A 15,024-nucleotide genomic window follows, 5' to 3' on the forward strand; every position below is an offset into this window, starting at 1 on the left:
GTCAGGAAATTTCTCCTTAATTCCAGATTGCTTCTCTCCTTGATGAGTTTCCATCTGTTGATTCTTGTCCTACCTTCTGGTGCTTTGGAGAATAGGTGGACCTTCCTCTTCCTTGTGGCAGCCCCTCAAATATCGGAACACTGCTATGTCACCCCTAGTCCTTCTTTTCTCTGGACTAGCCAAAGCCAAATCCTGCAACTGAATTAGGCTAAGTAATATATACCTTCCAATGGAATCATTGTTTTCAAAGCACTTAATGTGGATGTTGGGATGTGTGCAAGGTGTAGATTGAGGAATATAAAGATCTGTGAGAAAATCGTGGGTGAGAAGAATTCAGTGCAGAAGGAAACATTCAAAAATTATTCACTCATTCCTGCCTCACATACGACTTTGCACTTCAGGTTGGCCTGTTAAAACCAGTAAGGTACAAGTAGTCCTCAACTTATGACCATTTGCTTAGCAACCATTCAGTGTTAGGATGGAGTTACAGTCAAAGTTGAGGACTACCTGTGAAGGTTGTGCATCGTGATGATCATTACCATTTGCATATTGAAAAGCAGCATCCTGTCGATTTTGTGTTTGCTTTGGAGTCCATTGTCAAACTTTAAATCAACGTTGATGGTTTAAAGTTTATTTCTTTTGTATTTCAGGAACTCCACGCACCCTTAACGGTAGTTGCCGATGGTCTGTTTTCCAAGTTTCGAAAAAATCTTATCTCCAGCAAAGTGAAAGTCCCTTCTCATTTCGTAGGATGCATTTTGAAGGTAAGTGGTTTCGTAAAACACGAAGCAATATTATCATCACATTTGGAGGGTTGCGGTTATAATTACAGGCAGTCCTCAACTTACAACCACAATTGAGCCCAACATTTCTGTGATTTTTTTTGTTTTGTAATTATTTTTTATTTTATTTAAAGTACATACAACTCATCTTCCTTTTAACGGTGTGTCGCCTGGATACAAATATCTTGTGGAATAACAATTAAAATTTACATCCATGTTCATTACTTTGGTATTAATTCTCTGTCCTTATCTTAGTCTTATCTTATTAATATAAATAATGTGTCTATTACTATAACGCTCCTCTTCTTAACATGTTTAATTCTATAAGCCTTTTTTCTATATTTCACTAATCTGTTAGCTATTTCTACCTTTCATATTTTTTCTCTAGCAATCGATGAAGTAGTTCCCATAACTTATAATTATATTCAGTTTGTTCCTTCTCTTTAATTGCAAACGTTAATCTATTCATTTCTGCACATTCTAATATTTTTGTAATCACATTTTCATCAGTAGGAATCTCTTCGCTTTTCCAATTTTGAGAAAATACAATTCTAGCTACGTAAACAATCAAATATATTTTCTCTTTACTGTAAGTTTCTGTTGTTGAGTGAAACGTTTGTGCAGTGAGATTTGCCCCCTTTTACGACCTTTCTTGACACAGTTGTTAAGTGAATCACTGCAGTTGGTAAGTTAGTAACCCAGTTGTTTAATGAATATGGCTTCCCTGTTGTCTTCTGACCTTGCTTGTCAGAAGGTTGTAAAAGGGGATCACATGACCTTGGGATATGGCAACGGTCATAAATATGAACCAGCTGCCAAGCAATTTTAATCACATGATCATGGGGGTGCTGTAAAGGTTGTAACTATGAAAAATTGTCATAAGTCACATTTTTCAGTGCTGTAAGTTTGAACGGTCACTAAATGGACTGTTGTAAACCGAGGATTACCTATACCATAGAACAGCATTTCAAATGTTCTTATTTCAAGTTTTCCTCAAACTGACACTAAAGGGCACTGCAAACCAGAACAACTGAGAAAACAACACAGCTCAGTGTAATGATTTCAGCCTGATGATGGGTTGTGGTAGAGCTTCTTGGTATTTGAACTTTCAGTTTTGTTGAAAGTCTATGAGCCTTGGATTATTTGTCAGCCGAAAATTACTCATGGCAGTACTCATTACCGCAGTATGCAGTATGCATTACTCAAGGAAAGCAGGAAGGTTCTGGGAAATTCTTTTTTTTTTAAATAATGTTTTTCTTTCTTTGTTTCTTTCTTTGTCTATAAAGAATTCTCCTCAGTTTAAAGCCAATTACGCCGAGCTGGTTTTAGGAAATCCTAGCCCAGTGCTTATCTACCAGATTTCTTCCAATGAAACTCGAGTTCTTGTTGACATTCGAGGTGAAATGCCCAAAAATCTTAAGGAATACATGGTTGAAAAGATTTATACACAGCTGCCAGGTAACAGTAACCTTTGCACGGAGTCTTAATATCTTTACAGGTAGTCCTCGACTTATGACTGCAACGTAGACAGGAACTTCTGTTGCTAGTCAGCATAGTTGATGAGTTGCATCTGATCTTTTTTTGTTCTGGTTGTTAAGAAAATCACTGGGATCATTACATGAATTACGTGGTTAAGTGGACCCAGGTTTTCCCATTGATTTGCATGTTGGAAACCCCCTGGGAAGGTTGCAAATGGTGATCACCTGACCAAAGAGACACTACTACAGTCATAAGTGTGAGGACCAGCTGTAACTGACTTTATTCATTGCCATTATAATGTGGAATCACCGTTGAATGTTTGTTAAATGAATGGTCACAAGCTGAGGACTATTCGTAAGCCAGTGACTTGAATAGTAGTTTAGGCACCTGTCTTAATGCAGTGTTTCCCAATCTTGGCTACTTTAAACCAGCGGGGCCCAACCTTTGTGGCTTGGTGGCCTGGCTGTGGGGAGAAAGGGGAACTGGGCCGTGTGAGTGGCAGGCCGGCACGTGGGTAAGTGCCCGCTGGCCCACTGCTCACACAACTTGAACTGTGTGCACGCACTCTGGCCAGCCACTCGCACAGCCCAATTCCAAATAGGTCACGGCCCAGAAGTGGGCGGTGGCCCAGGGGTTGGGGATCCCTGCCTTAAACAACAGAGTTTTAAGGTGTTCATACCTTAAAACTGTCAAGGTGGATAAACATTGTCTTAAAGCAGAGGTCGCCAACCGGTGGGCCACGGCCCACTGATGGGCCCTGAGAAAATTTTGGTAGGCCGCAGAGAAATCTCACCCCCAGCGCACCCCCACAAAGCAATTAATCCAGGCTGCGCAGAAACACAAGGTTGCTCCGCCCACATGGCCCACGGGAACCCTCCCCGCCCACTCACTCCTTACCCGGTAAACTTGCCTGCTAAATTGCTATTTTTCCTTTTTCTGAACATCATCTGTTCTGCTGTGTGCCGGGAGATTTAGATTAGCCGGGAAGCAGCAAATGGTTGGATAGCTTGCTTTCTAGCTAGTCTTTAGATCTTCGGCTCAGCACATTTGAACCTCCCTTAGGATTGAAGGTTTGCTTGCAAGCAAATTCAGTGCAGACTCACGGCAAGCAAAGTTGAGAGACTGAGCTAGCCGATGGCAGATAGATAGATCACTGAATGATTCTGTGAGCAACTCAATCTGCCTGCTTTGCCTGATTTTGGGTAAAAGTTGCTTTTTTATATAAAAAATTCAATATTTACATGCATGGTGTGTTGTGAGTTAATCTTGTGAGTTTGCTTGCAAGCAAATTTTATGTGACAGACTGAGCTAGCCAATGGCAGATAGATCTCTAAATGAATCTGTGATTCTGTGAGCAACTCAGTCTGCCTGCTTTGCCTGATTTTGGGTAAAAGTTGCTCTTCTTTATAAAAAATTCAATATTTATATAAATATTTATAATATTTACATACAAGCCATGCCCAGCAGTCACATGGCCACCAAGCCACACCCACAAATTAGGCCACACCCACAGAACCAGTTAGTGGTCCCTGGGATCTAAAATTATGAGTTTGGTGGTCCCTGAGGTCCACAAGGTTGGCGACCCCTGTCTTAAAGTGTTTTAGCTGAAGAACTGAAGTTGACCTTGGATTGTCAGAGATCTTCTTTCTGTTACGTGCATTCTCTTCTTAATCTTGGCTCAAGGACAAATGTGTGATGACCCCGGGCATGGCACAGAGATAACACAAACATCTGGCAGTTCAAACCACCCCTTTATTGCTCCAAATTTCCCCAAATGCTCCTACGTTTTTGGCAAGTCCCAGAGCAAAGTGATAACAAACCCACCCACAAGCCTCAAGAAGCCTCTGGATGCAATTAGTCCAGCCCAACCCTGTACACCAGGTCTGCACAGCAATAAATGCAGCAGGGCAAATCAAGGAGTCCAGGAAGCAACAGATCCAGGTAATTGGTCCAGAACGCCAGAAAGAATGCAAGGACTCTTGGAAAATTCAAACATTGGCACTCAACACTTTCATGTCGTCTTAAGTTGTCGGCGTTTGTTCCTGACAAATGCCCATCCCCACAGCATCTCCTTAAGTCTCATTGCCCAGGTGTGCCTTGTATGAAGATGGGCGGGGCAGTCTTCTCCCAAGTAGCTTGCTCAGTCTGTGTTGTTCACGCCTCTTCTCCACTCTCCGGGCTCTTGGATCAGGAGGGGGTGGTCCTTGCTCATTGCCTGAGCTCTGTCTCTCATGTTCATCCTGCCCCTGTTCCTCCCTGTCTACAAACTGTCCTAATCCTGAAAGACTCTGGCTTTCCCCATTTTCTTCCGAAGACAATAGCTCTGATTCTAGCTCGTCTTGTCCCACAGATTCAGGCTCTGATGGGGGCATGACAAAATGTTTTAAAACTCATGCACCAAATTTGCTTGCTTTTTTTTTTTAACAGAACACTTTCAAGAGCCTTTCCTCATAGCAGTACAGAATGAACATCTGAGAGTCATGCCGGCAAGCTTTCTTCCGCCTTGTCCTGTCAATAAAGCAGGTGTGTGAACAAAGCAGAGAATGCAGAAAATATCACAATCTATCACAGAGCAGTCCAATCTTGGCAACTTTTAAGGCTTGGGGACTTCAACTCCCAGAATTCCCCAGCCAGTCATGCTGGGAATTCTGGAAGTCCAGAAGTCTTAAAGTTGCCACACCCCAGATCGAACAAAAGACTTGGGAGCGCAGAATGGTTTTCCCCGCCCTGAGCAGGGAAATGCTCCTTTCTGGTGCCCTTTCAGCCAAGGGGCTCTTTTGAAAGACTTCTGACATAAGTTGACCTTATATTTTTGAATCACAAGGTCTGAAATTGGAGCAAACGAAATTATTTGCCTATTTCTTTGCACCTCAGCCAATCCTTTTGGCCATTGCTAATAACCCTTAGCCTTTAGAGCAATTCTCTTTACAATTAAGTTGGCATCCTCTCTGTATGTACCACAGTAAATGTCAGAATACATTTATTAGTAAAATGGTTTTGGTTGATTAAGGATTTTTTAATATGGATTCCTGGAGTGGAAATATTAATTGACTCATAATTGACTGTACATCAGAGAGACTCAGAGAAAACCAGCTTTGCAGGAGGGCAGTTCCACTTAGTTCAACTGTAATTTAATAGTACGTCATTTGCCCCAAGTTATCTCATTTGCATAATGACGTCTTTACACTTATGGGGTAAAGGAGTTTCTGTGGATTTTACTCCGCGAATCATTGCCGATTGTAGGGGGCGATGCTCATCTCCATTTCAAGGCCATTGAGGAAGACATTTCCATGGCCATGTGGCCAGCATGCTGTTACCTTCCCACCGAAGTGGGTACCTATTTACCTACTCGCGAACTGCTAGTTGGCAGGAGCTGTTGCTAGGATGGGAACTCACCCCGTTGTGTGCGGCTCGGGTCTTGAACCCGGGCTGCTGGCTTTCCAGCCGACAAGCCCAATGTCTTAACTGCTGAGCCATTATGCCACTTCCCTTCGGTTTCACAGCCATTTACATGAGTTTGATGCAAACTCCCACGGATGAGATCATCTGTAGGATTTGACAACGCTAAGCAATTATGTACTTCGTCATGAAAGAAACTGCAGTTTAATTGACATTTGGAGGTAACAGAGGCCCCATTCTCCCCATTGGTGGCTAAAACGGAGGCTTCCTTGTAGTTTTACCAGCCGGTCACTTAACAATTTGCATGGAGGGTTTTAAAGAAGCCTTTCAAACATTTAAATCAAATCCCAAAAATTGCATCTGTGCGAGTTTTGACGTTAGGACTCTTTCTCTTTTAGGAGTCCTCCTCCTAGGAGATGCTTACAATATGAGGCATCCTCTGACGGGTGGAGGAATGAGCGTTGCTCTGAATGACATCAAGATCTGGAGGTGTTTGCTACAGACCATTCCAGACCTGTATGAAGACTCTGCTCTGCTGCAAGTAAGATCCATATATTTTTTTCTTTTATAAAGAATTGAAGGTCTCAAAGTTTCTTTTATACAACTTCAAGTACGCCTTTTGTTTTATATTTGAAATCGTTCCCCCTTCCCCACTTTCATCTGATTGAATATCAAGTGGAGCAGCAATCTGTTGGAAATTTATCTTTTGCAGGCCAAAAAGACCTTCTACTGGACAAGAAACAAGTCTCATTCCTTTGTTGTGAATGTTCTTGCTCAGGCGCTTTACGAACTATTCGCTGCAACAGATGGTATGTGCTTATTCAAAAATGCATTTTTTTCTTTCAACTCTGGTTCTTCTCCTTCCCTTTAGCAGAATGATTTGTGCTGCATCCTTGCTATTCTTCCTGCCGTCTCCTTCATCCTTGACTGTTTTCAAGTTGCCAAGGTTGAGAAATACTGGTCTTAATGGTTTAAGTTAACCCACATCCTGCACCTCAGGCTGCTCCTGTCTGAGTCCCATCTGATGCATGACCCTTTAGAAATATTGGCATTTTTCTCTCAGGCTCCTTCCTCCATACAGTCAATCAAATAATTATTCACTTCCTGTACACTTAACTCATTTTTGTGTTGTAAGAAATCTCTCTCTCTCCCTGTGTATATACGTGTGCGTGTGTGTGTAGCCCAAAATTTATGCTGCTACTCGAGACATTTAAGTGAGTTTCGCCCCATTTTATGACATTTCTTGCCACAGTCGTTAAGTGAACCAATGCAGTTGTTAAGATAGTAATCCAGTTGTTAAGTGAATCTGGTTTCCCAATTGACTTTGCTTGTCAGAAGCACACAAAAGCTGATGACATGACCTTGGGATACTGCAGCTGTCGTAAATATGAACCAGATGCCAGGCGTCTGAATTTTGGTCACATGACCATGGAGATGATGCAAGGGTCGTAACTGTGAAAAACGATCATAAGTTACTTTTTCAGGGCTGCTCTGACTTTGAACGATCACTAAATGAACTACTCTAAATAAAGGACTACCTGTATATATACATTTGATGAATCTTATTTTCTGATTGATTATGTCAACGTGAAATATGTCTGTTTTTTTGAGAGTTGCCAACAGAAAGGAAAGGGGGAGCAATGCGGCAGCTTGCATTCCATAAATGCTTTCAGAGATAGTTTCTAGGTGACCTAAGTTTCTGCCATGCAAAATTCTAACTGGAGAGCATGATTGATGACTCTTGGCTATGGATGTGTCCCATTGGAGAATCTGAATTACGATACACCCAGGGGGTGGAGGGAAAACCAGGGTCAAGGGTGACAATGAATGATGTGTCTCAGAGTTGGCTACACCCAGGCAATGCTGGACAGTTTAACTCCCAATAAATCCTTTTTAAGTTTTGGAAGTTTGGCTCAAGACTCAAGATTTAAATGGCGTTAAGTGCCGGAATCCTGACAATTACAGAACAATCCTATAATTACAGGCAGTCCTCAACTTACAACCACAATTGTGCCCCAAACGGCTGCAAATGGCCTTAAATGTAGACTAGTTGCCAAGCGCCCCAAAAATGTGATCATAACTGCAGGAGGGAGGGGTGACCGTCAGAACTTTGAATCCAGGTCATAAATATCCTTTGGGGAGGCCATTCAAAACTTCGAATGGTTGCTAAGTGACCTGTCATAAGTCATACCTGAAAGAGGTGAACTTCAAACATAAAAACAGCTGGTATCTACTCTTCTAGAAGTTGAAGGACATGCTAGAAACATCCTGGTTGGTTTTCCTTTTGGTACTTGAATCTTTTGTGGCAGATGATATTACAAGATCTCACACCTTGCTCCTACAAATGGGCCAAATTACACTGCTCAATTGTGGCTCCTGATCCGAGTCAAATACCCGAGTACACCATATCCCTGCCAAAAGGAAGGCACAATTAAGAACTCAGGGTCGACGTGGGAGTAAGGCCACAGGTGGACGATGAACAGCCCCTCCCATCAGGATTAAAAGAGAAGCAAAAGGGGAGGGGGCTTTTGCAGGAAACAACTCGCTCGTTTGGTCGTTTGTTTGCTCCAGTCTCATGGAGATTTGTCTGTACAACCCAGCCCTTCCCTGCCAGCAGCGAGTGTGGAACTATTTACCGGGCAGCGTTCCAGGATTGATGAAGGTCTGAGCTCATTAGTCTACCTTCGCAAGACTGCCAATCCGTGAATGAAATACACTCACATTGATGTAATAAAAGAGGTTCTTGCTGGGACTCAGAATTGACTTAGTGCTTTTGCGGGAGGCCTAGGATAGAACGCACAATGACCTAACAATCTACATTAAAGACGACTCCCTTGCAGAACCTCTCCCAAAAGTTGCTGTTGCCGCGATATCAAGTCCACCTGGTTTTGTCCATCTACGCGGGATACGATTTTAAAGGGAATGTTTATTTAGGCCAAGATTGTGCCGTTGTGCTGTAAACTTTCATCTTCTGATTTTGCCTGGCCTTTCTGCTAAGGTTGATGTCGTGTTTCGTCTATTTGACAGATTCTCTACACAAGCTAAGGAGAGCCTGCTTTTACTATTTCAAGCTTGGAGGCAAGTGTGTGTCTGGTCCAGTTGGATTACTTTCCATGTAAGTTGGGGGTTTTCCCCCACCCCAAAATTCTTGTTCAACTTGTTATTGGCAGTGGTTGTAGTTAGCAGAGCCCCCGACTTGCCTTGGGAGCCTTTTAGAAAGAGAGACACGCGGAGGGTAATGGCGATCCAAGAGTGCGTTGTCTGGCTAGACAATTAAGTCAAGTCATATACCGTATTTTATTTAACAATCCTTTAGGGTGTAAAAATCTGTCTTTGGCTATGTCTGAATACAAATAGTTCTCAACTTACCGTATTTCCCCATGTATAAGCACCCCCTTTGAATAAGCCACCCCCCCAATTTTTGGACTGTGAAGTTTTGAAAAAAATATTTTATTAGAGAAACAAGTTATGAAGAAAGAAAATTTACAAAGAAACAAAATTCGACGCCTAGATCTACAACTTCGGTCATGACGCCGAAGCGGTGCGAGCGACGCTAGCAATCCACGATCGAACGAGAGTAGGAACGAAGCATTCAGGCCGATGCCTAGCGTATGCATTTCTATCGGTACTGCACTCGTAATCGTATCGTCACATACAATTTTTACAAAAAGTATAGCATATTGCTGGAAAACCAGTTTATTCCTACTTTATTATTTTATGCATTTTTCACGTATAAAAGTGTACCTGCTTTGCATATGCCACCCCCACTTTTGGGCTTGAAAATTTTGGAAAAAGGGGTGGCTTATACATGGGGAAATACGGTACATCCCTCGATTGGCCCTGGAACTTCTGTCACGAAGCGATGCAGTTGTTTAGTGAATCAGGCCTGATTTTATAAACTTTTTTTTTTGCTGCGGTCATTAAGCGAACTTGGCTTCCCCCCCCTTGAGTTTGCTCGCGAGAAGCCCCTTGGGAAGGTCCGCAAATGGGGGAATCACATCACGCCAGGACACTGCCACTGTCTTGAACACGTGCCAGTTGCCAACTGCCCCAATTTTTGGTCGCATGACTGCAGGGCCATGGCTATACAGAGAGTCCTCAACTTACAACCACAATTGGGCCCAAAGTTTAGGTTGCTAAGTGAGAAATTTGTTTAAGTGCGTTTTGCCCCATTTTACGACTTTTCTTGCCCCATTCGTTAACTGAATCATTGCCGTTGTTAAATTAGTAACACGGTTGTTAAGTGAATCTGTCTTCCCCTTTGACGTGGCCTGTCAGAAAATCGCAAAAAGGGATCACGTGACTCCAGGACAGTTGCAACCACCATACATGTGAGTCAATTGTCATGCATCCGAATGTGAATCATGTCATAAGTGTGATAAATTATCGTGTCACTTTTTTCAGTGCCGTTGTAACTTTGTACGGTCACTAAATGAACTCTTGTTAAGTTGAGGACTACCTGTGGTTTTAAGTGTGAGAACTGATCAGAAGGTAACTTTTCCAACACCACTGGAACTTTGAACCGTCATTAAACGAATGATTGTAAATCGAGGATTACTTGTATGGAAATTGAAGGAAGTCTTTCCTATTCAGCCTTTTACTATAATGGTAATTAAATCCAAGACCTTCCACATATAAAATACAGCTGAGTGTGGTCTCTTGAATCACCTTTGGCTCTTGAAAATGTAAAATGTAAAACTTTGCCTGCTTATGAAGGCAACAAATGTTGAATAAAAGAAAATAGCAAAGAGAGAGGAACCGAGCAGGAACCAGTAGGACTCAGGAAACTGAAGAATAGGAGTAACTGAAATGAATTTAATAAACAGTCAGGAATTAATAACTTGTTATACCACCCCCCTGTTGAATTATCCTGTATTGTAAAGAAAGTCTATATGAAAAAGCAGAGAGAACTTATTGTAAAAAGTGGGTTCTCAATCTTCTATGGAAAAGTTTCAAGGGGGAAAATAGCAATATTCTTTAAATTGTTCTATTATTCTGTCATATTAATGGATGATCTTTTCACAGTTTCTAGTGTTGTACTCACAAAATATATATTCCTCGTAATTTATTTCTGCTTCCAAATCTTTCTTTACAGTTTGTCTCCGAAGCCCATCGTCCTGATCGGCCACTTCTTCGCCGTTGCTCTCTACGCCACTTACTTTTGTTTCAAATCTGAATCTTGGATCACCAAACCCCGGGCCATTTTCAGCAGCCTCGCAGTGATGTACCGAGCTTGCTCTGTCATATTCCCGCTGATATATTCTGAAATGAAATGCCTCATCTACTGAATACAGAGGGGCAAAGAGACGGGAAGAGCAACTGCTTGGATTTCTTCACATCTTTCGGACGTGTCCTGTCTCTTAAGTCGAAAAGACAACAGCAGCAACAAAACTGTGGGCCTGGGATGATCTTGCAGTGGCGCTTTGAGGTTTATAAGCACATAGATAATCTTGTCAAACAAGGGTATGTTTAAAAAAAACCCCAAACCACCATTCTAATCCAAGGGAGCAAGAGAGGGTCACAACAGGTTACTTCCAAGAGTAAGTAAGTATCTAGCATGTTACGGGAGATTGCCAAGTGCTTCCCTTTCCTTGCCCCCTCTGACTTTTGAGGCCAGAACTTACCAAAAAACAACAACAATTAATGTAATTTCTAGAACTGCTGATCTGAACTATGAGTGTATTTCCAGAAATCACAGCTTAGAAACCCTCCAGACTCTGTTCACATTTTTTCTAGGCCTACAGAACTGGCTTATTTTCTTTTGCCCTGACCAGCTGCTCTTCTTCTATTTTCTATTTTGGGTGTGTGTATGTGTGCGTGTGTGACAAAGAAATGGGAGTTTGTTCAGCCCCTTAACTGAACAAAGTTAAGTTAATAGTCAGGGACTTAACCAACAACAGCAGTCATAGTTATCCTGCCAGGAGGTTACGAATCGAAAATGGATGATTTTGCTTATGTTGGCACTGTAAAGCAAACATGGCTGACATCGTACTGTTCTTAGACCACAGGTTAAAACCGGCTTATTTAAATGACCTTCCAAATTGGTTTTGTAGAAAGAAACTGGAAAAAGCATTCCCCCTAATGTCTTGGTTTTTTTTTTTTTTTTACAAAAAATATAGGGTATTATTTATTTATGGAGGAATGCTGGCTGAGCTTCCACTGTAGCCTGAAATGATACAGCCCAAGGCTTCAGGAAGAACTTAGCCAATGCTGAGATTGATGGGGTACGACTGCATGGAATTCTAGATGCCTTCATATTGTCGGCTTCATTAGAACTGTCTCGTTTTGAGAGAACTAGGGTCCTCAAGATGTTGTACTAGAGCTTTCATAAATAAGTGTTGGCTGGGGCTGATGGAACTTGGAACTGCAACATCTCAAAGCAAGGTGTATGGCAGAGGAGAAATTAGAAGGAGCAGTGATGTCTATGTATGGCAATATCTCCATTCTGTCGGATTTCTGGGAAGGGACTCAAGCATCCTGATGGACAAAAAGATTCAGCTATGGGTATACTGAGATAAACAGGGTTATGTGTCTGTGTTCACATACATAAAAATGCACACACATTTGTACAAATAAAGTTTCTAAGAGCGATATTGGCAACAACCCTTTTCAGCTACTGTAACAGTGATAGCTAAAACGGCAGTATAAACGGCACTGCCTTGTTGCGTTAATAAAATAAATCAAACTAAGGAGGTCAGCTCAATCAATTTTTAAAAAAAGCATCCGCAGCTCTTACGTGTATATTTCTTCACTGATATTTTCTGGTGTTGAGCTTTTCTGTCAAGTAACATGTAAACATATATTCCATGAATATACTGTGTTTTTGTTTCAAGCTCTGGTACATATTCTAGGGATCTTCTCCATTTTCTTTTCCATTCAATTATAGAAAGAAGGGGAAGAGTCTTCTGGCAGGTCCAAAAACATTTTTTTTTTGAGGGGTGCGCGCGTAAGGGTTTTGTTTTTAAATGGGTGCCAGGAATAGGCAGTGCCAAGACAAACATTGATTCAATTGGAATTAAAAAACAAACCAGTACCACTACAGGGTGTCATTGTAAGTTTTCAATATATATTATTGTTGTTACATTAAAGTGTGCAACTTTTAACCTTTGGGGAAGAGGGGTGAACTTCTACATTCTCGTTATTGTTATAGCCCAGAACTTATAATAAATTCTTGCTTTTCTGATCGTTTTTTGTCCAACTCTTAATTTACATTCTCATTTTCTATAATGTTGGGATTCTGTGCTAGTTGCCAATTGGATGTCCAGAAATGGGAGGCAGAAACTCTTAACCTCACCTTGATCTTGTATACTATAAGATGGGAAAGAGAGAAAGTTGGACAGGCTTTCAAGAATTTATTATTGTATCTTAATATAATAAATATTATAATTATCCAAGTTTCTCATCTTATGCTGAACAAAACTGAGGAGTTATTTTGACCTTTTCATAGTTGTCCAAGTATTGAAGGTGTGTAATTATATGGAAAAAGCTACCTCAAATTGTGGATATGAGAGATCTAACAAACAGGAATATGATGTATTAGTTAAATTAGAAATTTAAGATCAAACAGGAGAATTAGCAAGTAAAAATTTATTGAATAAATATAATGCTGTCTTATGGTCCAACCTTACTACTAAGACATTCTTTGAATAGTATGTGTCTATTACAAGCATGGCTAGTTTATTTAAGCTAAGGGGACAAATGGGAGCTTGCTGATACTAGTAGAAGTATGACAAGATCGCTGTGACTTCTGGCATTTGACAAGGAGAAAAATAGCATCATTGTCTAATATCAAATAAGCCAGGAAGTCAGCAAACCTTGGATCAAACATAGCATGCAAGCTTCATCAATTGTATACTGTATACAATTGTATATTAATATTGAATAGGTTATTAACAGAAGGATTGACTCAAGATCACATGAAGTGTTAGTTCTACTTTATAATGCCTTGGTTCAGATCACACTTGGAATGTTGCTTTCAGTTTTGGTCACCATGATATAAAAAAGATGTTGAGACTTTAGAAATAATGCAGAGAAGAGCCACAAGGATGATTTAGGGGACTGAAGGCTAAAACATGTGAGAGACAGCTGCAGGAATTGGATATGTCTAATTTAATGAAAGAAGGACTAGGGGAGACATGACTGCAGTGTTCCAATGTCTCAGGGACTCCCAACAAAGTAGAGGAGTTCAGCCTATTCTCCAAAGCATCTGAAGGCAGGACCAGAAGCAATGGATGAAAATTAATCAAAGAGAGAAGCAACCTAGAACTAAGGAGACATTTCCTGACAGGACAATTAATCAGTGGTAGTGGAAGCTCCACTTTAAGTTGTAAAGAAGAGACTGGAGAACCATTTATCTAAAATGGTATTGGCCTCCTGCCTGAGCAGAAGGTTGGACTAGAAGACCTCCAAGGTCCCTTCCGACTTCATTATTTGGATTCTAATTAACATACATGACGGTATTATGTAAATAATGCACTGGTGAAAATGGTAAACATTTACAATCCATTCATTTCACTGTTGTTATTTTTTTTTAGTTGTGTTACGAAAAAATATCATTTCCTATTCACATGCTGTTCTCTAGGAACAGATGATTTTTGTAAAGGAATTGTGTACGTCATAGGTTAAAGTACAAAATATACACTGCTTGAATTTAATAATCCATTGGCTATGATGCCATGATTCCAGTTATTTTTATGAAGAATATTAATACTCGGTGATTAGCAAACTCATATATTTGGAAATGATTTTTCCTCTCCTTATCACTTTTTGAGGTTTGTTTTTTCTTCTTTCCATTCAGAACCAGCAGTTGATATTTCATAGAACTGTCCGAAATTCATCAAAAATGAAATTAGGCACATGGGCCTCGACCACCTAAGGAAAGAAAGGGCTCATTATTCCTGTGAAATATTTGTTTCTTCACTTTTTAAAATGTTATTGTATGGTAAAATACAAATAGAACTTAATTGTATGGTAAAATGCAAATTTAAAAAACCGAGAAAGTTAAAGAAAAGTGCAGAAGTGCAAAAAGAGGCAAAAAAGGAAGAGAAAACGTATGTACTGATTTTCAAGTTTTTTTCAGTGCACTAAAATATTTAAAAAGTCCCACCCTCAATCTTTTGCTTTACATTTCCAAATGTTTCAAACTATTTCTATATTTGAGATCTTGGCTTTCTGAATAGAAGCACTTAGGCATGAAGTGGGAAACTGCAACCGTACAAGAATTATTAAGGAGTAGCCATTGCTATTTTTATTCAATCTACAGTTACTTCATTTAGTTTTGGTTAAGCTCGCCAGTTGCAGATCAAAACTTATTTTCAGAAAAACATTAGTCTTGTTCCAAATTAATGGTGAACTACGTTATTCA

At 40.6% G+C, this 15,024-nt stretch overlaps 2 protein-coding genes across 3 annotated transcripts in view; one reads left to right on the forward strand and one right to left on the reverse strand.

The window, feature by feature from the left end:
• The window catches only part of SQLE (squalene epoxidase), a 30,686-nt gene extending 18,924 nt beyond the window's left edge, over positions 1–11,762 (forward strand). Inside the window, exons 6-12 of the mRNA XM_026703654.2 lie at positions 651–764; positions 2,069–2,240; positions 4,689–4,784; positions 6,059–6,201; positions 6,373–6,469; positions 8,688–8,775; positions 10,756–11,762. Of these exons, the coding sequence (XP_026559439.2) occupies positions 651–764; positions 2,069–2,240; positions 4,689–4,784; positions 6,059–6,201; positions 6,373–6,469; positions 8,688–8,775; positions 10,756–10,948 (903 nt within the window). The 3' untranslated portion in view covers positions 10,949–11,762. The remainder of the gene's footprint in view (positions 1–650; positions 765–2,068; positions 2,241–4,688; positions 4,785–6,058; positions 6,202–6,372; positions 6,470–8,687; positions 8,776–10,755) is intronic.
• A 1,470-nt stretch (positions 11,763–13,232) lies between these two features.
• WASHC5 (WASH complex subunit 5) overlaps positions 13,233–15,024 on the reverse strand; it is a 37,078-nt gene continuing 35,286 nt past the window's right edge. For both annotated transcript variants that reach the window (XM_026703652.2, XM_087931687.1), the window contains exon 29: positions 13,233–14,531. In XM_026703652.2, the coding sequence (XP_026559437.1) occupies positions 14,475–14,531 (57 nt within the window). In that variant the 3' untranslated portion in view covers positions 13,233–14,474. The remainder of the gene's footprint in view (positions 14,532–15,024) is intronic.

Source organism: Pseudonaja textilis, chromosome 3 (assembly GCF_049901715.1).
Source record: "Pseudonaja textilis isolate UNSWEBS1 chromosome 3, rPseTex1.2, whole genome shotgun sequence".
Lineage (NCBI taxonomy): Eukaryota > Metazoa > Chordata > Lepidosauria > Squamata > Elapidae > Pseudonaja > Pseudonaja textilis.